General features: G+C 35.1%; 1 protein-coding gene across 1 annotated transcript; it reads right to left on the reverse strand.

Moving 5' to 3' along the window:
* Positions 1–6,091: 6,091 nt before the first annotated feature.
* Positions 6,092–22,760, reverse strand: LOC131027419 (transcription factor bHLH30). Its single transcript, XM_057957475.2, has 2 exons — positions 22,203–22,760; positions 6,092–6,758 (listed from the first exon to the last, which is right to left on the reverse strand). Exons 1-2 carry the CDS (start codon positions 22,488–22,490, stop codon positions 6,291–6,293), a joined length of 756 nt encoding a protein of 251 aa, XP_057813458.2. The 5' UTR covers positions 22,491–22,760; the 3' UTR covers positions 6,092–6,290.
* Positions 22,761–23,541: the final 781 nt, after the last annotated feature.

Genomic DNA, 23,541 nt, shown 5'->3' on the forward strand with positions numbered 1-23,541 from the left:
CCTGACTTATCTCTAGAGTCACATCATTCATGAAGAAAAGGTTACTGTTTTAATGGAAGACTAGAGTTATTAAACAAACAGAGCAGAACCTACAAACAAAGCAAGCTGAAGTACAAGCTCTGGTAGCACTAGAATTATAGCTAGTACCTTACGTATTCAATGTCATTAGATTTCCACAATCCATTAGTCTGTGTAATGCTTCTGGATTTGATTGTGTGAGTTACAATCAAATCCAAAAGCATTACACACACCTTACGTGTTACTGGTAGAAATAAGACAGTTGAGTCACACATAAAAGACCTCATTCATTGTACAAAAAGGCAAATTTGGGTCATTAGCGACCTATATTCCACAATGTAAAAAGCCAAACTGTAGGCTAAGATGGATTCACAGCGACTTATTGCACATTTTCATCAAAGGGCTGAAAATTTATAGAGGTATAAATTTGACTAATAAGCAAGATAAATGGAAAACAGTACTTTATTGGGCCTTTAGTGGGGTCAGGGAGCGGGGGAGGAGTAGATGACCTTTAAAACTCTAGATATGATGATATTTCTTCAGAAATTAGTTTGACCAGACCACCAAAATTTGAAGAAATATTTAAGACAATTAATACCAAGTAAAACAGTACGTACAATGAATTCACATGTTCACAAGCAAGAAAGACACCAAAAACTTCCCCTTGACTCAAGCACAAATCTCATAATCCCAGGTGCTTGATTGGTCACTTAATCAAGCTCATTCTAAACATAAACATCGCTATCTCCTTAAAATGTTCTGATTAATTGCCAAAATACATAAAGGAGCTAAAATCAATGTTCACCAAAATTGTGGTCAAGAAAGACTCGGCAAGGGTACCAAACAATGCGGCTCAGAAAAATCTAACGAGTATGAAAACATGAGAATTACCAAAGCTCTTGAAATTCATGAGATGACACAGAAAATCAATTTTTTGGATGTTTGTTTATTTTTGTGCAATTTCATTCAAAACATTTGCAATTTAATAAAAATCAATGGATATAATCTGGAATTTTCAAAAATAATCGACCTTTGCAGAAATTTAATTGCAGATTTTAAAAACAAAGAAAAAAATCTATCTAGAGGGGGAGCCTTTCCCACATATCACTAGTATTCCACTCGACTGCTCCATTTCATAAGTTACTCGAGTTGCTCTTATTTTACAATGAATGGTGGGAGAGGGGTCGAACCATTAACACTGGGAGAGGAGAGGTCACAGGTCTGAAGACATAGTATAAGTGCCTATGCACATATATACAAACATACGAAATTTCATCAAGGAACCAGATTTTATCTTAATTTTATATTTGAAGGCTAACACAATGAAAATAAGTTAATAACCATCCCCAGACTAAACAAAATGACACAAAACCACAATTCAAAAGTGAAAAAAGAATCTACAAGACTACAACAATCATTAAACTGAATGAAGAACGAATAAAATTTGATGACATGACCTCCATTCAAGAGAAAGGATATAAAATTAATTGGGATGCTATTTGGGGTATAGCCAGAGCAATCTACTCTGACAAACTGGCAATCTGCTGATCAAGTTTATGGAAAATAAAATAAACTCAATTTAATTCAACAAACATTCTTAAATCAACAACAAAATTTTCTAAAAAGTTGAACGTGAAAACTACATCACTCAATACAAAGATGAAAAGTGTAGGACCTAGTCTACGCCATCAGTGTCACCAAAGACAGATCTAAAACAAACCCAAAACATAGCAAAAGACAGAAAGACAAAGGAACTAGAACCCACATGACACTACCTGTAATTAAAAAAAGCATCGAAATAAAAGCCTTTTTCACAGAGATTTAATTAGTATATATAAAACCATAAAATTGCTTATAACAAAGACCACACTCCCAGACCTTATAGAAGGAAATAGGCACACTGAATGAAGCATAACTTGAAATAAGATAAATATAACTATAATATCCAAGGCAAACAAAACCAAGAGGCCACATGAAGATGCCACACCCTTCAAGATTACACAAAATTTAAGGCCATGTGCCAAAAACTGATGGAAGACTGGTTGGAAACATATTTGTAAAATGTAACATAAAATTTTATATTTAAATGTTGTGTACAACATATCGCATTGTGACGTTCTTCTAGGATTAACTACCTAAATTTAAGGTTCTTCTACATTAATCTAAAGCATCTATAACACAGTACCTACAATTAAGAAGACAAAAACAGACCATGGGAATGAGAGAGCTAAAAACAACACGTTGAAAGCGTCGAAATTTAACTTTAGCATATTACATGATAAATCAGATAAGAAAAGATTACTTTTAATGTTCTTTAGCCTAAGTGGTCTTCCCAACATATCAACCACATCCACTTGTTAAGAAGATGGTTTCTTTCACTGCATTATATTAAGAAAAAAATTCCATTAAGGGTATAGATTAATGGTATCAAGTTTCCACGATCCATAATGAATTATTGCATTTGCTTCTGGATTCAATTGTGTTAAAGAATTTTTTGCATCAATGTTTCGGATAACACTCTGTGATCCATCATCAGGATGATAAAGAGAGCTCAAGGAGATCAAAAAAATCCCACTCAAAAATTTTTAAAAAAGGCTGTAGATGTTAGAAAAAATCGTGTTAAATAATGCACTGATGTCTTTAAAAGTAAACTACAATAGAACCTAATTGCATAGACTCTAGAGCCTTCATAACAATGTATCACAACTACAGCTAAATTTCCCATCCTGTAGAAGACAAATTCTGCTGAAAAATGAAATAAAACATCCACGGCAATCAATTTATATCTGAACAATAGAGAAAAAAAGGGGGGCACATATCTTAAGGGAAGATCCTAAGTTGCCAGATTCTTCTGGAAAATCGCTGGGTCCTGGTTCAGTTCCATCCAAATACCCCAAAGTCAATGGTATGGTGGAGGGAATAGGGAAGCTACTGAAATATCCCAGCTAGTGCTTTTCAGGAAACTTGGAGCCATTTACAGACATATCTATACCATGAAATATAAAACTTTACATTTCCCTACCCATATTTGAAATCACAATTCTATACAGTGAACAAAAAACTCAAAAATAAATCACAATGGACTTGCAGCTAGTAGAGACACATAGGCTCCTAAAAATAGCAAAAATGTGGCTAAGCTGTTGGTCTGAGTCCTGACATGGGTTCAAGAGTTGCTGACAGTAGACTATCGAACGAATTAGCAATCAAACTACATAGTACAAATCCATTGACAAACTCAATACAAATAATCATATTGCTCTTCATCAAGAGCATCAACAGGTTTCGTATATCTAGTCCCAAATCACCTTCAGGTGCCATCGTTGGGGTGAGAGGTAATATTTAAGCAACCTATCAGCACAATCTATTTAAATAAAAGAAAATTTGAACCAATAGTTTGTTTAAATGTCATAACCTACAACAAGATTCAAGATTCGCATATAAAACAGCATGTTTGATTGTTTTAAGGAGAATCAAGAAAAAAAATCTGAATAACAAACCGCTGATATTTTGCAAAACATTTGCTCAGTCAGTGGTCTCCATTTCAAAAAAAAAAAATTATCATTATAATTTCAATAACTATCTTGATTTAAACAACCAATAAAAATTAGGAAGAAAATGAAGAGTGCAGCTGTACAGTGACATTCATTGGACCAAAACCTTAAATTTTATAAATGAAAAAATGAATATCTAAGAAAGTACCACAACTCACCTTATCTCTGGAAGGAATTAGCCTTCAGAAAGTTGACAAATGCTATGAATAGTACTCTTAGGTCCCTAGCACTGCCATGCGAAATGAATAATAAGTAATAACAACTAAGCAAAGATATAATCCTCAATTTCTATCACTGTCAGCACTTTCAAATACAAATAGTATGGAAAGAAAACAGTCAACTCGAATGCAAATAATAAAGAAATAAAACATTCAAGTATATGTGACTTCAATGCATGTTGTTGGGCACAAGTGGGGCTAAATTTTCCCCATGCTAGGGATCGATTGAGTTGGGCTTGATATTAGCTCTTTTCAGCACCCTCTTCACCATCCCTCCCATATAAAATTGTCTCCCATATTTTATTTTCCTCAAAATCCCTTGTCCACTCCCTATAACTCCTTACCAACTTAATTGTAAATTGTAGAACACAACTAGCAATAACAGTATCCAAAAGGTCTTATATCTTGTCCTGCTTAACACACCATTTCTATCCAATATGCTTTGGCACACTTTGTACAAATTGTAGGTGGGTACTATTTTCCTAAAGTCCCTTCCCTTGAATCTCTAGAAAAAACCAACAAATTTTGCTGGTTTCTCATAATTTAACAAGCATGATTTCTTCAGAGTGAATTTGACACGCACAATTTCTTCAAAGTCATGCTCTTGAGTAGGCAAAATTTGTTGGTTTTTGTCAGATTCAAGGAACTTGAAGAAAATAGCACCCAAATACAATTTGTACAGAGTGTGCAAGCATACTGGATAGAAATGGTGTGTTACAGCAGGACAAGATAGAAGACCTTTTGGATATTGTTATTGCTAGTTGTGTTCTACAATTCACAACTAAGTTGGTAAGGAGTTGCAAGGAGTGGGCAAGGGATTCTGAGGAAGATAAAATATGGGAGACAGTTTATATGGCAGGGATGATGAAGAGGGTGCTGGAAAGAACTAACGTCGAGCCCAACTCAATCAATACCCGACATGGGGAAAATTTTGCCACGCTTGTGCCCAACAACATTTAAGCCACAGATACTTGAACGTTTTATTTCCTTATTATGTGTATTTGAGTTGATTTTTTTCTTTCCTTATTATTTGTATTTGAGAGCTTTGAGAATGTTGACTGTGATAGAAATTGAGGATCATATCTCTGCTTAGCTGTTACTATTCATTTCGCATGGCAGTGCTAGAGACCTAAGGTTACTGTTCAAATGCTATGCAGTCAGTCCACCTGCTAATGACTCTTGCCTTTTTGCTTTCAAACTTGCAAATCAGACCTCTGATTGATCTTGTTTTGGTGCAGCCTAGTGGAGCTTTATGAATTTTGTTCCCCCTCTGCATAACGCAGTTTGTTTAATCATTTTTTCATTTTTCTCTTCGAAGAAAAATCAAAATTGGATTAATTGCAGAGAAACTGATGAAATACGATAGCCTCTGTTGGATTTCTTTTCATTTATGACAGCCTCTTTTTGGCTACGAAAACTTTTTCTACTCTGGACTATAGAAGAAGGCATACCAAACCAGTCCTTTTAACAAATTGTTGTTCGATCACTTATAGTCCAGTAAAGGATACCTTAACTTGCTCAATCACTTACGGGAGAATTTTTCAATAATATCTTTAAGAGCACACAGTAACTCCAGGCGTCATTTTATTCAAAGCAAAACCCAAAATCTACCAAATATAACTGCCACTTGCCTATTATTGCTATTATCTTATCCTCAAAGATCTAAAACCCCAAATTTGAAAGCCTTCAGTTTACCCTTTGGTCTCAAAAGGAGCTTCCACACTGCTACGTACTTGTTATTTTTAAAGCAATATCGTACTAGAACTAGAATTAGGTTGAGGAATGTCTAATGAAAGAAAATGATGATTTTTGTGCTTAAATCTTGGATAATAGAAACCTTACCAACACAATTAAAAACTAAAGACAGCCAAAGTTTGCTCCATTCAAATACACACAAATTGTTTTCGATAGGCTACTATAAATCGCATCTGTTAATTTAGGCATTCAACCCATATGCCACGATGCATGCCATCCCTTATTCAAATACACAGGAATTGTTTGCAATAGGCTACTATAAATTGCATCTGTTAATTTAAGCATTCAACCCATATGCCACGAGGCATGCCATCCCTTCAAGGAAAAGAATCACACTGAACAGAGGATCAGATTGAAACCATGCAGAAATCAAATGGTTCAAAAATCAAAACAATAGCTCAAATCCAACATGCCGAGCAAAAAATTGACCTACTAAATATTTTAAGGTTTTTACATTATTTTTGCAGATCTATAAACTTTAAGAATGTAACAGAGTATAGTAAGATTTTGCAAATGACCTGCATTGACAACCCTTGCAGTCATCAGAAGTACAAGAAAATCAATAGATAAATATATCTATACCACTACGAATTAACAGAAACATCAAGAAATAGCTAGAATGGGGTAAAGATACATGTTGTTTTGTACAGGCAATGTAAATGTAAAGTTGTTAAATTCATAAATTGAACATTAATGATTTAAAGGTGTTGCTAACCAAACACTGGGCTTTTGCTCATCACACTGCACTTTAAGTAGAAGAGCTTGACGAATCAAAAGATAAAATCCTATGACGCTTATTTGAGACTGAGCTCCTCAGAGTTAACTCACTTGAAGCAGGCCTATTAAGTACTTCCCTCAAAGCTTCCTTGACACCATTAAAACACTGTGTTTCTTCATTACCGCCATTCACTTCTTCCTGGCTTGTCACTAAGAAGACATTTCTCACTCTGCCACCAAGACAGGACATCTCAGCTTTTACAGTCTTCAATCTCTGCTCATTAAAAGATTGAAGCAAATCAGCCAAAAGATCTGGCCGATCATCACAACAAATTGAAACCCTGATGACAAATCTCCCCTTTCCATCACCTCCATGCGATTCAACTTTCAAGTCGTCAAAATCTGTGGGTATGGAATCACCTTTAGCAGCTTCTGCAAATCTTTTCTTCAGTTCTTTTACATGGTGAATCACTTCTCCTAGAAGCGTTGCTTTATCCATCTGCATTATCTCAACAAACTTGCTTCAACTGATATATTAACATAATTCATATGAAATTGTTTCATCAGGTCATAAATAATCAATAGGGCATAACACTGTCCAAACCATCCAAAGCACCAACCATGCATACATAGAGAAGATAGCCATGCCTGTTGCATTATACTATTTAATCATTCAAGAAAACAAGCACTAGCCTGACTTATCTCTAGAGTCATGTCATTCATAAAGAAAACGATAGTGTTCTAATGGAAGACTAGAGTTATTGAACAAACAGAACAGAACCTACAAAAAAAGCAAGCTAAAGAACAAGATCTGATAGCACTAGAACTATAGCTAGTACCTTACACATTATTGGTAGAATAAGTAATATTTTTAATACTTCAAAAAAAAGTTGAGTCACACATAAAAGACCTTATTTATGGTACAAAAAGACAAATTTGGGTCATTAGCAGTCTAAATTCCACAATGTAAAAAGCCAAAATTTGTGCTAAGAAGGATTCACAACGATTTATTGCACGTTTTCATGAATGGGTTGAAATTTAAGGAGGTATAAATTTGACTAACATGTAAGATAAATAGAAAACAGTACTTTATTGGACCTTTAGTGGGGTCAGGGAGCAGGGGAGGAGGGGAGGAGGGGACGACCTTTAAAAACTCTATATATGATGATATTTCTTCAGAAATTAGTTTGACCAGGCCACCTGAATTTGAAGAAATATTTGAGACAACTAATACCAAGTAAAACAGTACATACAATGGATTCATGTGTTCACGAGCAAGTAAGACCCCAAATATTTCCCCTTGACTCGAGCACAAATCTCATAATCTCAGGTGCTTGATCGGATACTTAACCAAGCTCAGTCTAACCATAAACATCACTATCTCCTGAAAATGTTCTGATTAATTGCCAAAAATTAAAATACATAAAGGAGGTAAAATCAAAGTTCACAAAAATTTTAGTTATGAAAGACTCAACAAGGGCCAAACAATGTGGCTCAGAAAAATCTAACAAGTACGAAAACATGAGAATTACCAGAGCTCTTCAAATTAATAAGATGACACAGAAAATCAATTTTTTTGCTGAAAACATTTGCAAGTTCATAAAAATCAACGGATATAAGCTGGAACTTTCAGAAATAATATAAATAGACCTTTACTGCAATGTAATCACAGATTTTGAAAACAAAGAAAATACCTTAGCATAAGTGTGTATGCACACATATACAAAGATAGGAAATATCCTCAAGTATCCAGATTTTATCTTAATTTTAAATGGGACAAAAGCACATAATTTCAAAACTGATAAAAGAATCTACAACAATCTTTAAACTGAATAATCAAAGAAAACCAAAAGGCTACATGAAGATGCCACACCCTTTATAATTACACAAAATTTAAGGTCATGTACCAAAAACTAATGGAAAACCAGTTGGAAACATATACCCTAAATCATAATATAGAATTTCTTATTTAAATGTTGTATGTACAACATATCAAATTGTGACGTTCTGATAGGATTAACCACCTAGTTTTAAGGTTCTCCTACAATAATATAAAGCATCTATAACACAGTACCTACAATTAAGAAGATAAAAACAGATCATAAAACTTTGGGAATGAGAGGGCTCAAAACAACATGTTGAAAGCGCCAAAATCTACCTTTAGCATACTATATGATAAATCAGATAAGAAAAGATTGCTTTTAATGTTCTTTAGCCTAAATGACCTTTATGCCATATCAACCGCAACCACTTGTTAAGAAGATGGTTAATTTAACTTCTTTAGATTAAGTAAAAATTCCCAGTCTAAAAGATCAAAAACAGGCCATGGCACTTAGAAAAAATCAATTATAATAAAGTTAATGCATTAGTAGCTTCTGCAAGATAAGACTCTCCTAACTCTCTACTCTGTTATTAGTTTACTTATTCATTCTTTATGTTTATCAGACTATAACATTGATCATAATTATGCTATTGATATTGGATAATGATGGATTAGATTCACGATCTACTTAACTATGTTAAGCGTCAATCTAAAGGGCTATCGGGCTACTAACCTGATAGCATACTAATGTCGATTCATATATGAATCGGCATTAATATGCTATCGGGGTATTAACCCGATAGCATATAATGCTAACCGTAATTGTTACTGTTTACTTTATATTATATGCTTTGATACCGATTCATTATCAGGTATGTTTTATCTGAAACAATTAACAAATACCGATTCATGATCGGATGTGTTCATAAGCATTAACCGATTCATGATACCGATTCACCATCGGGTATGTTCATAAGCATTAACTGATTCATAATACCGATTCATCATCGGGTATGTTCATAAGCATTAAACGATTCATTATCGGGTATAAGCACTGTTATCACTATACTGATACATTAATGTTTGAAGCACCGATTAGTTATGGATCGGTTAAAGATAAGTAAGGGTCACGACCAAGTGACATCTTGGTCGGACATGTCTAAAAGACATGTCCGATCAAGGTGCCACTTGATCGTGGTCATCCTTCTACTTATACATCATTCAAACCAAAGGAAATGACATTGAAATCAATACATGTTCATTCTCCTAACCTGCAGTAATAGAAAGATAGCAATATTAGTGTCATAGCCATAATATCAAAATTAAAATACACCATTCTGCATATAACCTGTTCATCAAATTGGAAATTACAATACTTTTACATGGTATCAGAGCCAAGTTGACCGAACTTGAGGCTATTTAATTTCGTGAAACAAATTTAAGAACAAGTTTATATACTACATCACATTTCTTCAAATGGCCAGTGCTATCAGATTCGAAGACAGAGGTGGCGATGATTTTTCAGCCTGGAAATTTAGAATTCAAATGATCTTAAAGGAGAACAAAGTGGATTCGTTTGTTCAAACCAAAAATGTTCAACCCGAAAATGAACTTGATAAATCAGCATGGATTGAGGGAAATGAAAAGGCAATAAAAATAATAGTTGATGGGGTAAGAAACATGCTACATTTGTTAAAGCAGGAAAGACTAAAGGGGAAGATGACTCCAGGAAATACGTATTCTACTCAGCACTCACAAGTCAAACTTCTAACAAAATCAACTCATGGGTGATTGGCAGTGGTTCATCCAGGCACATCATTGGGTTTAGAGAAGTACTTGATTCCATGACAGAGGATAGTGATGAGGATGTAACCATTGGAGATGACTCCACACATCCAGTCAAAGGAGTAGGAACCTGCACCATCAAATTGAAGACAGGCATAACCCTGCGGCTTGAAGGAGTACTATATGTCCCTAGCATCAAAAGAAATCTAGTCTCTATATCGGCACTAGAAGATAACGGATACAGAGTGACATTCATGGACAACAAAGTATTGGCTTGGCCAAAGAACTCCTCCATCAAGAAGGCAAAGACCATTGGACAGAGACGGGGCTATCTGTATGAACTGTGCACAAAACCTAATCTAGCCCTAATCCATGAAGCCACTAATGCAAATGAAGTTTGGCATAGAAGATTAGGTCATCTGAATTTTAGAGCTTTATCTTCGATGGGAAACCTTGTCACAGGTCTACCCAAGTTAAAGCAAGATCATTCAAGGGCATGCAAAGGATGTGCCCTAGGTAAGAATACTAAAGGTGCATTTCAAAACAATACTAGGAAAACTAGCAAAATTCTAGAATTAGTTCATTCTAATGTATGCTGACCTATGTCTGTATCCTCTCTAGGGGGATTCTTGTATTATGTAATATTTGTTGATGACTACTCTAGGAAGACTTGGATCTACTTTCTGAAAAGTAAAGAATCAGAAGAGATCCTCTCTAGATTTAAAGAATTTAAATCACTAACTGAAAACCACTCAGGAAACAAAGTTAAAACCCTAAGAACCGACAATGGGGGAGAATACACATCAGATTCATTTAAAGAATTTTGTAGAGATAATGGGATTAAGAGGGAGCTTACTATACCTTATACCCCTCAACAAAATGGGGTAGCGGAAAGGAAAAATAGGACCATAGTTGAAGCTGCCAAGGCCATGATCCTAGATCAAAACCTTAACACAAATCTCTGGGCTGAAGCATCCAGCACCGCTGTATATATACAGAATAGGTGCCCTCCCTCCCATCTTGAGGACAAAACTCCTGAAGAAGTATTCACTAAGATTAAGCCTGATATTAGCCACCTTAGGATATTTGGATGCCCTATCTATATCCATATACCTAAAGAAAAGAGACTAAAACTAGAGCCTTCTGGAAAAAGGGGATTACTTGTAGGATATAGTGAAACCTCTAAAGCCTATAGAATCTATGTACCTGGTCAAAGAAATATTGAACTAAGTAGGGATGTAATATTTGAAGAGGATCTAGCTTTCAAAAGAGCTCAGAACTTCATAGAACCTGAAATCTATGTACCCACCTCTAACTTAGATGAAAATCCTGCCCCTGAGTTTCAGAGGGAGAATCTAGATGAAACTGAAAATGAAAATGAAAACTCACCTAGAAATCTCAAGAAAAGACCACTATGGGCGACCAAAACAGTAGAAGAAGCTCAAAGGTTTGCTGCTCCTTCTGGAACCTTCAGAAAAAGCAAAAGACCTAATAAATTTACTAGCTATGTTGCTCTTATGAATGATCTATCTAAAAACGAACCTGACAATGTGACAGATGCCCTTAAACATCAGGTATGGAAAGATGCTATGTTTGAAGAGTATCAATCCATAATGGAAAATGATGTATGGGAAATTGTTCCTAGGCCAACTAAGAAGTCTGTTGTTTCTTCTAAATGGCTTTTTAAGATCAAACATGCAGTAGATGGCAGCATTGAAAAATATAAGGCAAGATTTGTAGCCAGAGGATTCTCTCAAAAAGAAGGGATAGACTATGAAGAAACATTTGCTCCTATAGCCAAATATACCTCAGTCAGGGTTGTACTAGCCATTGCAGCAGCTAAGGGATGGAAGGTGCATCAAATGGATGTACAAAAAGCTTTTCTCAATGGAGAGATATCTGAAGAAGTATACCTAGAGCAACCTGAGGGGTTTGAGATCCATCATGCAGAATCTCATGTGTGCAGACTCAAGAAAGTTCTATATGGGCTCAAACAAGCTCCCAGGGTCTGGTATGAAAGAATTGACACATATCTATCAAAACTAGGCTTCTCTAAAAATGATGCAAATCCTAATCTCTACTACAAACAGAACAAAGGTGATATGCTAATAATAATTTTATATGCTAATGACTTATTAATCTCTGGAGAAGATCACCTTATAGATCAATGCAAGAAAGAGCTATCCAAAGAATTTGATATGAAGGACTTGAGATTCCTTCATTATTTCCTAGGGTTGGAAGTATGGCAGAATCCTGATAACATTGTTCTAAACCAAGGCAAGTATACATTAGACATTTTGAAGAGATTTGGAATGCTTAACTGCAGACCTATGACCTCTCCAATGGAGACCAATCTTCATAAACTCAAAGAAGCAGCAGCAGAATCACCTTCTACTGACCCCACTCTATACAGGCAAATGATTGGGTCTCTTATGTATCTGGTAAATACAAGACCAGATATATGCTATGCAGTAAATGCCTTGAGTCAGTTTATGTGTGAGCCAAAGGAGATACACCTGGTAGCAGTAAAACACATTATGAGATATCTACAAGGCACCTTAAACCTTGGTCTCAAGTATAAGAAAATTGATCTTAATCTACACAGATTCTCAGATTCAGATTGGGCTGGAAGTGTGACTGATCGGAAAAGCACCTCTGGGTGCTGCTTCAGTTTGGGATCAGCCATGATATCTTGGATCAGCAGAAAGCAGTCTTCTGTAGCACAAAGTTCCACCGAGGCCGAATACATTGCAGCCTCCATGGCCACCCGAGAAGCAGTGTGGCTTAGAAAGTTGCTTGTGGGATTGTTTGGTGATCCGATGAAACCTACAATCATCCACTACGATAATCAAAGTTGCATAAAACTTTCAGTGAATCCAGTATTCCATGATAGATCCAAACATATTGAGATCCCATACCATTATGTACGAGACATGGTAGACAAAAATGTGATCAAATTAGAATATGTTAGTACCGGAGATCAGACTGCAGATATTCTGACCAAACCACTTTCCAGAGTGAAGGTTGATCACTTCAGAAAAGGTTTAGGTATGATAGAAAGGTAATCTGCTTTGTAAATAAGATGTTGAAAATGTAAACTTCTTTTGTCATGTTGAGACATTATGGGTTTAATCCCCTGTGTTCATATCTAAGAGGTGACGATTTCTCAAATTATGAACACTTGTATGCAGACATCATAAGGTGACGATCTTATGATTCTCAAACCAGTTATCATGTTGGATCTCTGGTATGTCATGGATGTGCCATGATGGTGTTGTGATAAAACTTTTGAATAAAATGTTTGTGCACATATCACAATATGGATAAGATGAGAATTTAACCATCCTCCTATGTTTATCCTCAGTATTGCGTGTTTAGGCAATACTAATATCACGTGTCTAGGTGATATTTTGTTATAATAAAATGATGAATTCTTTATATCACATGATTGGGTGATACATAAGAGTAAAATCTTATATTTGTATCCTATGTCCTGATGATACTTCATGTCATATGTATAGATGATATATATTCTTGGAGACTGACATTATGAAAAGAAATGTGATGCAGGTTACTTTATCTATCTTCCAAAAGCTAAGAGGGAGTGTTAATGCATTAGTAGCTTCTGCAAGATAAGACTCTCCTAACTCTCTACTCTGTTATTAGTTTACTTATTCATGCTTTATGTTTATCAGACTATAACATTGATCATAATTATGCTATTGATATTGGATAATGATGGATTAGATTCACGATCTACTTAACTATGTTAAGCGTCAATCTAAAGGGCTATTGGGCTACTAACCTGATAGCATACTAATGTCGATTCATATATGAATCGGCATTAATATGCTATCGGGGTATTAACCCGATAGCATATAATGCTAACCGTAATTGTTACTGTTTACTTTATATTATATGCTTTAATACCGATTCATTATCGGGTATGTTTTATCTGAAACAATTAACAAATACCGATTCATGATCGGATGTGTTCATAAGCATTAACCGATTCATGATACCGATTCACCATCGGGTATGTTCATAAGCATTAACTGATTCATAATACCGATTCATCATCGGGTATGTTCATAAGCATTAAACGATTCATTATTGGGTATAAGCACTGTTATCACTATACCGATACATTAATGTTTGAAGCACCGATTGTTATGGATCGGTTAAAGATAAGTAAGGGTCACGACCAAGTGACATCTTGGTCGGACATGTCTAAAAGACATGTCCGATCAAGGTGCCCCTTGATCGTGGTCATCCTTCTACTTATACATCATTCAAACCAAAGGAAATGACATTGAAATCGATACATGTTCATTCTCCTAACCTGCAGTAATAGAAAGATAGCAATATTAGTGTCAGCCATAATATCAAAATTAAAATACACCATTCTGCATATAACCTGTTCATCAAATTGGAAATTACAATACTTTTACAAATAATGCATTGAAGTCTTTGAAGTAAATTACAATGAAACCAGAATTGCATATATGCTAGAAGAGCCTTCATAACATTACATCATAGCTAAAGCTAAATCTCCTATCCTGTAGAAGACAAACTCATGCTAAAAAAATGAAATATAACATCCACAGCAAACAATTTATATCTAAACAATAGAAAAAAAAAATGGGGCACAAATCTTAAGGGAAGAACTTATAACTACAAATTGTTAGATCCAACGTTTGACTCTGAACTTTAAAAACCCGCTAACAAAACAAAATGCACAGAAAAACACAAACTAGAACCAGAACTAAAAGAAAAACCTTAAATTTAGCAAATAAACTAAGAACTTTCAAAGAAATGTTGTATTTTTTTAAAAAACTTAAACACAAGGGAAAACCCCAAAGTCAATGGTCAAGTCACTCTAGTGGAGGGAAGCTACTGAAATATCTTAGCTAGTGCTTTTAGAAAACTTGGAGACATTAACAGACATATCTGTTCCATGAAATATAAAACTTTACATTTCCCCTACCCATTTTTGAAATCACAATTCTATACCGAGAATAAAAAACTCAAAAATAAATCACAATTGAAAGTTCCTAAAAATAGCAAAAATGTTGCTAAGTTGTTGGTCTAAGTCCCGATATGGGTTCAAGAGTTGCTGACAGTAGATAATTGAACCAATTAGTGTTCAAACTACATAGTACAAATCCATTTACAAATAATCATATTACTCTTCATCAAGAGCACCAACAGGTTTATTATATCTACATGCAGCACCAGTGCTACACCCATGGCTGCACTATGCTTGGGTATGCAAGACACAACCTGCCTGGGTATACAGACCACAAAAAAGAACGTGTTTGGTATTCATATGCAGACCAGTAACAAAAAGGTGTAGCTATAAAAGTTAATAGTAAAAAATAATTAATTAAGCTAAATATTTAGCATATAAATGTTAATGTGTGTAACTTCGTGAGACATCATTTCATACAATGTCTGTGAGATTCGTATTGCTGATTGTTCGTGATAATTCTGTTTTTTTTTTAATATCCATCACCGCATATGTATATGTTGCTCGCATCTCTTTGTGGAAGTATTGTGCATTGGCTGCCGTTACATCTGATCTGGATTCCATGGAAGTATTGTGTGTTGGCTGCCATTACCGTCCGATCTGGATTCCATCCATTGTCCTCTTCTCTTGGTGTCGGTCATGTAACTGCCATCTTTCCCTTGAGCGTGGTCTTTCATCTTCACTCCGTGGAAAGTTATAATTCTTCTATTCATTTTATATATCTCTATGTTCCGACTGGGATCGAGTTCAGGCATTCTATCTATGTTATATATTTTGGTGATTAAGTTCGAAGGAGGTATTCTTCAGTAGCTTCCATGTATTGCTCGATCCATTCTATATAACCTTTGTATGAAATAATCAATGTGCAAGATATATATATGTTGTAAAGGAGGATATATGTGGTATGCATTGTAGAAGTCATTTTTTACTTATTCGGTTGATTGTTAAATTGATTACAATCATATCTTACTAAGTGTATCAGCTTTGTATCAGACTTGTTTTGATAATAAAGATATTTTTAGCGTGGCTGGGTTTTTCACCCTCAAGTGGAGGGTTTTCCCAGGATAAGTTTTGTGTCTTTGTGATCTTGTAAGAATTCTTGATTCTGATTTCTGAGTTTTTTATCTTTCTGGTTCTAAATTTTACATGGTATCAGAGCAGGTATAAAGAAAAGATCCAGAACCAAATTGCTTAGTTTTGAAATTTTCTTTATTTGAAGCTCTAATCTGTTTAATTCAAGTTTTCGATCATGGTGAATGGACTCAAAGTTGAAAACATATTGGATGGTGCAGCCAATTTCACTTCATGGAAATTCAGGATTCTTATTGTGCTAGAAGAGAATGATCTTCTTAACTATGTGAAGTCTGTTGAAGATTAACCTTCAGATGACACCAAGAAAGCTCAATGGAGGAAGAATAATCTCATGGCTAAAAAGATTATAATTGATTATGTTAAGGATCATCTAGGACCTGTTATATCCAAGTTGAATTCAGCCAAAGATATGTTTGAGTGCCTTCAAAGCTTGTATGAATTCAACAGTACTAGTAGAGCTCTAGCATTGAGACGTCAACTCCTTCATATCAAAATGGCTAGAGGTGAATTTGTTGTTTCTTTCTTTAAGAAGATTATAGAATTGAAAGATCAACTCAATGCTATTGGAGATTCTATCGAGGATAAAGACCTGGTTATGCTGGCCATGAATGGCCTTCCTCACTCTTGGGAATCTTTCATTCAAGGTATTAGTGGAAGAAATGAGTTACCCAAGTTTGATCATTTGAGAGCTGATTGCATTCAAGAGGAATGCAAATTGGAGGCAAGAGGAATTGGACGTAAATCTCATCATGAAGAAGATCATGTTCTTGCTGCCCATACGTCTAAAAGAAAAGGAAGAAAAGGAAACTTCAAAAGTAACAGAGATAGAAATTCTGATTCAGCTCCTGAATCTAAGAAAAGAAAGGACCTCTCTAGAGTACAATGCTTCAGATGTGACAAGTTTGGTCACTTTGCTAGAGAATGTCCTTCTAGACCTAAACCACAAGCTGCAACAACAAATGTTGAAAGTGTTTCTCCTCATAGAGAGTCTAGTGAAAATTCGGAGGGGTTCTTATTTATTTCTGCTCTCTCCAGTAATATTCCTACTAACGGTGATACATGGCTTGTTGATAGTGGAGCCTCCTATCATATTACTGGTTATCGTGAACACCTCTCCAACTTAAAGGAAAAAGATTCTCATCTTCAAGTTATCATTGGTGATGATGCATGTTATTTTGTGAAGGGTGTTGGTTCTACTTCCTTTCAGTTGGATTCTGGTATTCCTCTTCTTCTGAGCAATGTTCTCTTTGTTCCAGGTATTAAGAGGAATCTGATTTCTATTTCAGCATTAGAAAACAAGGGTTATCATGTTGCTTTTGTTGATGGAAAAGTTCTTCCATGGAAGAAGAACACTAGCATTCAGTCAGCTCGTGAGATTGGTGTTCGTCATGACAGTCTTTACAAGCTTTCAGCCCGTCCTATTCAAGCATTAACTCATGATTCTACAAGCTCAAGTGAGTTGTGGCATAAAAGATTTGGTCACCTAAATTTCAGAACTTTGTCTTCAATGGAGAAGGTAGTTGTTGGTCTTCCAAGCTGAATCAAAACCATGAAGGTGTCTGCAAGGGATGTGCTCTAAGTAAGAATGTTAAGAATACTTTTCATAGTAGTGAAAATAGAGCAAAGAATATTCTAGAGTTAATTCACTCTGATTTGTGTGGCCCTATGTCAGTTGCTTCCCTTAGTGGTTTTTGGTATTATGTTACCTTCATTGATGACTTTCTCGTAAGTGTTGGATTTATTTTCTTAAGTCTAAAGAATCTGATGAAGTGCTATCTAGATTTAAAGAATTTAAAGCACTTGTTGAAAATTTATCTAACAAGAAGATAAAGGTTCTAAGATCTGATAATGGGGGAGAATATGTTTTTGGTTTATTTCATAACTTTTGTGTTGAAGCTGGGATTCAAAGGGAGTTCTATGTCCCTTATAATCCTCAACAAAATGGTGTAGTTGAAAGAAAGAACAGGACAATTGTTGAGGCAGAGAAGGCTATGATCCATGATCAAAGTCTTCAAACATTTTTATGGGCAGAGGCTTGCAGGACAGCAGTATACATTCAAAATCGTAGTCCTCATCAAATCCTATACAACATGACTCCAGAAGAAGTTTTTTCAAGTATCAAACCAGACATTAGTCACCTCAAGATTTTTGGATGTCTTGTCTATATTCATGTTCCAAAAGAGAAAAGAACTAAGTTAGAACCTTCAGGAAAGAAAGGCATCTTTGTTGGTTATAGTGAATCTTCAACAGCATACAAAGTCTACATTCCAAGTCAAAAGCAAATTGAAATCAGCAGGGATGTGTCTTTTGATGAAGATGTAGCTTGCAAGAAATCCAAAGAGTCTAACATGGAATCTGATAGAGAAGACTTTGAGCCTCCTCAAGACATAGATATGGCTGATCCGGATTCACCTTCAGAGATTCAAAGGGAGAATACAGTTTTAGAAGACTCTACTGATCCTGTTGATCCAATTGATTCTATAGATACTTCTACTGGTCCCAATAATATTCCAACTAATAGGAAAAGACCATTGTGGGCTCGGCACACTATGGAAGAAGCTGAAAAATATGCAACTCCTCATGGCACCTTTAGAGAGAGTAAAAGGCCTCATAAGTTTCCAGGATATGTAGCTTTGATGAGTCACTTTATAGCATCCGAACCTTCTAATTTTGAAGAAGCCTCTAATCAGCAAGTGTGGAAGGACGCCATGATGGAGGAGTATCAATCCATTATCAAAAATGATGTGTGGGATATTGTTCCTAGGCCCAAAGGTAAATCTGTTGTTTCTTCTAAGTGGTTGTTCAAAATTAAACATGTAGCTGATGGGAGTGTAGAAAAATATAAAGCTAGATTTGTAGCTAGAGGTTTTTCACAAAAAGAAGGCATAGACTATGAAGAGACTTTTGCACATGTAGCACGTTACACTTCTATCAGAACTATTATTGCTATTGCAGTTGTTAAAGGGTAGAAATTGCATCAGATGGATGTAAAGACAGCATTCTTGAATGGTGTAATTGAAGAAGAAGTTTTTATTGAGCAGCCAGATGGATTTGTGATCCATGAGAAAGAATCACATGTATGCAGATTGAAAAAGGCCTTGTATGGCCTTAAGCAAGCTCCACGTTCTTGGTATGAAAGAATTGATCGGTATTTGTTGAGCTTGGGTTTTCTCAAAAATGATGCAGATCCAAATATCTATTTGAAGGTAATTGATGATAAAGCCTTAATTTTAGTTCTATATGTTGATGATGTAAGAAAGAGTTAACTTCTGAATTCGAGATGAAAGATCTTGGTTTGATGCAATATTTTCTTGGTTTAGAAGTGTGGCAAAGACCAAATGAAATCATATTGAGTCAAGGGAAATATGCCATTGATCTTTTGAAAAGATTTGGTATGTTAGATTGCAAGTCTATGGCAACCCCCATGGAAGCAAATCTGAAAAAGTTCCATGAGGTTGCAGCTAGTTCAGACTTAGTTGATCCTACTATGTATAGACAATTGATTGGATCTTTAATGTATTTAGTCAATACAAGGCCTAACATATGTTATGTTGTTAACACTCTCAGTCAGTTTATGTGTGAGCCTAGACAGATTCATTTTGTTGCAACTAAACATATATTGAGATATGTATGTGGTACAGTGGGATATGGCCTGAAATATACTTCTAGTGAAGCTCTAAAATTGCAGGGTTTTTCTGATTCAGATTGGGCAGGATGTGTTCCTGGCAGCAAAATCACTTCAAGATATTGTTTCAATCTAGGTTCAGGTATGATTTCCTGGTGCAGCAGAAAACAATCATGTGTTGCTCAAAGTACAGCATAAGTGGAATATGTTGCAGCTTGTGTGGCTGCAAGAGAAGCAGTGTGTCTTCACAAATTGCTTGCAGGTTTGTTTGGGCAGCCTTTGGAACCTACAGTGATTCTTTGTGATAACCAAAGTTGTGTAAAGCTTTCGGTTAATATTGTTTTCCATGATAGATCCAAGCATGTGGAAATAAAATATCATTACTTGAGAGATATGGTTCAAAGGAAAACAGTGGAGCTCAAGGACATTTGCACTGAAGAGCAAACAGCAGATATTCTCACCAAGCCACTTCCTAGAGTGAAGTTTTGTTATTTCCGAGACAAGCTTGGTATTGTGGAGAATGATGCTCTTGCTGAGAGAGAATCTCAGCTGTAATGAATCTTTTACAGGTTGTTAATGAGTTCTTCTCTGTGAAGAAGAAATTCGAGATGAAATCACCTGTAATGCATTTTTCTTTGTGACAGAGAAATTTGAGGTGAAAGCCCTTGAGGCTCTTTTCACTAATGGGAGTATCCATAGTGAATGTCATGTTGAGAGACTCCATGACAACATCACGTTGAGTGACTCCGTGATGAGGGCTTGTGTTATTTCACTCATGGGAGTAGCCATGGTGAACATCATGTTGAGTGAATCCATGATGCCTATCACGTTGAGAGAATCCGTGATTAATTTTTGTTGTGATTGTCATGTTGAGAGATTCCATGACTTGAATATCAGTGAATGATATCTCCCTTGTTAAGAGGGAGTGTTAATGTGTGTAACTTTGTGAGACATCATTTCATACAATGTTTGTAAGATTCGTATTGCTGATTGTTCGTGATAATTCTGGTTTTTTTTAATATCCATCACCGCATATGTTTATGTTGCTCGCATCTCTTCGTGGAAGTATTGTGCGTTGGCTGCTGTTACATCTGATCTGGATTCCGTGGAAGTATTGTGCATTGGCTGCCGTTACCATCCGATCTGGATTCCATCTGTTGTCCTCTTCTCTTGATGTCGGTCATGTAACTGCCATCTTTCCCTTGAGCGTGGTCTTTCATCTTCACTCCGTGGAGAGTTGTAATTCTTCGATTCATTTTATATATCTCTATGTTCCGACTGGGATCGAGCTCAGGCATTCTATCTATGTTATGTATTTTGGTGATTAAGTTCGAAGGAGGTATTCAGTAGTGACTAAGTTCGAAGGAGGTATTCTTTAGTAGCTTCCGTGTATTGCTCGATCCTTTCTATATAACCTTTGTATGAAATAATCGATGTGCAAGATATATATATGTTGTAAAGGAGGATATATGTGGTATGCATTGTAGAAGTCATTTTTGACTTATTCGGTTGATTGTTAAATTGATAACAATCATATCTTACTAAGTGTATCAGCTTTGTATCAGACTTTTTTTTATAATAAAGATATTTTTAGCGTGGCTAGGTTTTTCACCCTCAGGTGGAGGGTTTTCCCAGGATAAGTTTTGTTTCTTTGTGTTCTTGTAAGAATTTTTGATTCTGATTTCTGAGTTTTTTATCTTTCTGGTTCTAAATTTAACAATAAACACACTTATGAGCATCCACAATTTTGGATTTTTCACCTTTTAATCTTTTTTCATTGACAAATCATTCTTGTCTCACAGTTCTCATCAACATAGAATTTAACCCAAACCTAATTTAGAAATTGTATAACCCGGTATACTAATACCTAGTACTATAAATCTAAAATAAAATTTCATAAAAAATTACTTTAAAAATTAATAACTCTAATCTTCTAAACCCTTCTTTATAAACATTGATATTTATTTAAATGTAAATTTACAATTTTTGACAGAAACATTGGTCTAATAATAAATTTGCTGTACTCAGCCAAATGTTATATAATTCTTTAAAAATTAAATAAAATAGTACATTATTATATTTAGTTGACTCTTATAAGTAAATTTATTATATTTATTTAAAAAATCTATTTTGTAACCAGTCTTATCCTGTGTTCTTCTATTAAGGTTTAAATTCTTCTCTAGTCCCAAATCACCTTTAGGTGCCATTGTTAGGGTGAGAAGTAAAATTTAAGCAACCTATCAGCACAATCCATTTAAATAAAAGAAAGTTTTTACCAATGGTTTATTTAAATGTTGTAACCTACTACTAGATTTCAAGATTCGCATATAAAACAGCCTGTTTAATTGTTTTGAAGAGAATCATGAAAGAAATTCTGAATAACATATTGCTGATATTTTGCCAAACATTTACTCAGTCACTGGTGAACATTTCCGAAAAAACTTTTTTATATTATTTTTTCCAAAAACTTTTATCGATTTAAAAAGTAAATAAAATATAGAAAGAAAACAAAGAATGAACCTGCACGGCCATGTTCATCGGACCGAAAACTTAAATTTTATAATAGAAAAATGAGGATCTAAGAAAGTACCTTATCTCTTGAAGGAATTAGCCTTCGGAGAGTTGACAAATGCGTGTTGATCCTTTCACGTCGCCTTCGTTCAGCCTCACTATGATTCCTCGACGCAGCCAACGCCTTTGCTTCCAAACTATCATTATAACTCATCTTTCCGCCATTAAACCCCTCATCTATAATACAAAACCTCTCTCCCGCTTCTACTTCTCCTTCTCCACCATCAAAACAGTCATGGCCGTAATGATAGGTTAAATTCTCCGACATCCTACTCGAAAAACATCTCAAATACTCGTTATTATACATCCTCCTACTGTATTCACGATCCTCAAAGCCAGGGGAGTCAAATTGGAAGAAAGGGCCGCAGTATTTGGAATATTAATGGAGGCCAGGGAAACTCTTGTGTATTTTTTCTGTACTCCGAGACTTTTCCATCCATTTCAAGGAGGATTAAAACTTTACACCCAAGACAGTGACGAAGATATGTATTTGAAAAAACACTTTTCAAGCTCACGGGAATCGATCTTGACATGTGAGAAAAAAAAGCTCTTCAACGGATTTTAACTTTTATACTATATCGTACAGAATTATTTAGCTTGCTAAGGATTTAAAAGAGCTTTATAGTTAGTATTTATTTATCGTCATTTTATATCATATTTCTTCTGTAGCCCACTGCCTTGCTAAGGATTTAAAAGAGCTTTATAGTTAGTATTTATTTATCGTCATTTTATATCATATTTCTTCTGTAGCCCACTGCCTCGCGGATATCAAGACCTGTAAAAAGTTAAATTTGATTTGGTGTTGGAATCCGCGTATTGTTACTTTCTCATTACGCGGGATGCTGTCACTTATGTATATGCTTTTATTAAAGTTAGGTATGTTGCTTTTTGAAAAAATATTAATAAGCATAAGTAAAAGTGGAATTTAAGTGTCCATGACCTTATGATATATTTTTTCTATTAAATTAAGCTGAATAATAATGAGTAGATTACAGCAAACTCAGCTTAGCTCTTAGATAGAAAGCGAAATAATTTCTGACAAAAAGAGAGGCTGCAACAGCAATATAGCCATAATAAATAAAGAAAGTGTATCAGTAATCGTTATAGTTAATTTTATGTATTCACGGATATTAAATACTATATCGGATTTTGAAGATTTTTTTTAGTTGTCTCCACATACAACTTAACTGTTTGTAGCTATTGTTTTGGCTTTTAGGTAGAAACGATGCATGTTGTACGATTTGTTATACACACAAGGGTCTAAAAATACACATTTCAAAATGTCGCTTAAAGATGCCCCAATAACTGTGCACTTAAAATTCTCAAATACTTATGCACAAATGCCCCAGTAATCATGC

This window comes from Cryptomeria japonica, chromosome 3 (genome assembly GCF_030272615.1).
Source record: "Cryptomeria japonica chromosome 3, Sugi_1.0, whole genome shotgun sequence".
Classification (NCBI taxonomy): domain Eukaryota; kingdom Viridiplantae; phylum Streptophyta; class Pinopsida; order Cupressales; family Cupressaceae; genus Cryptomeria; species Cryptomeria japonica.

Bases quoted from the DNA above. Each gene is read 5' to 3' on its own strand.
- LOC131027419 (XM_057957475.2), bottom strand. From the start codon at position 22,490: ATGTATAATAACGAGTATTTGAGATGTTTTTCGAGTAGGATGTCGGAG. The intron at 6,759-22,202 runs GTACTTTCTTAG...GAGATAATGCAG, and splicing joins TAATTCCTTCAAGAGATAAG to ATGGATAAAGCAACGCTTCT.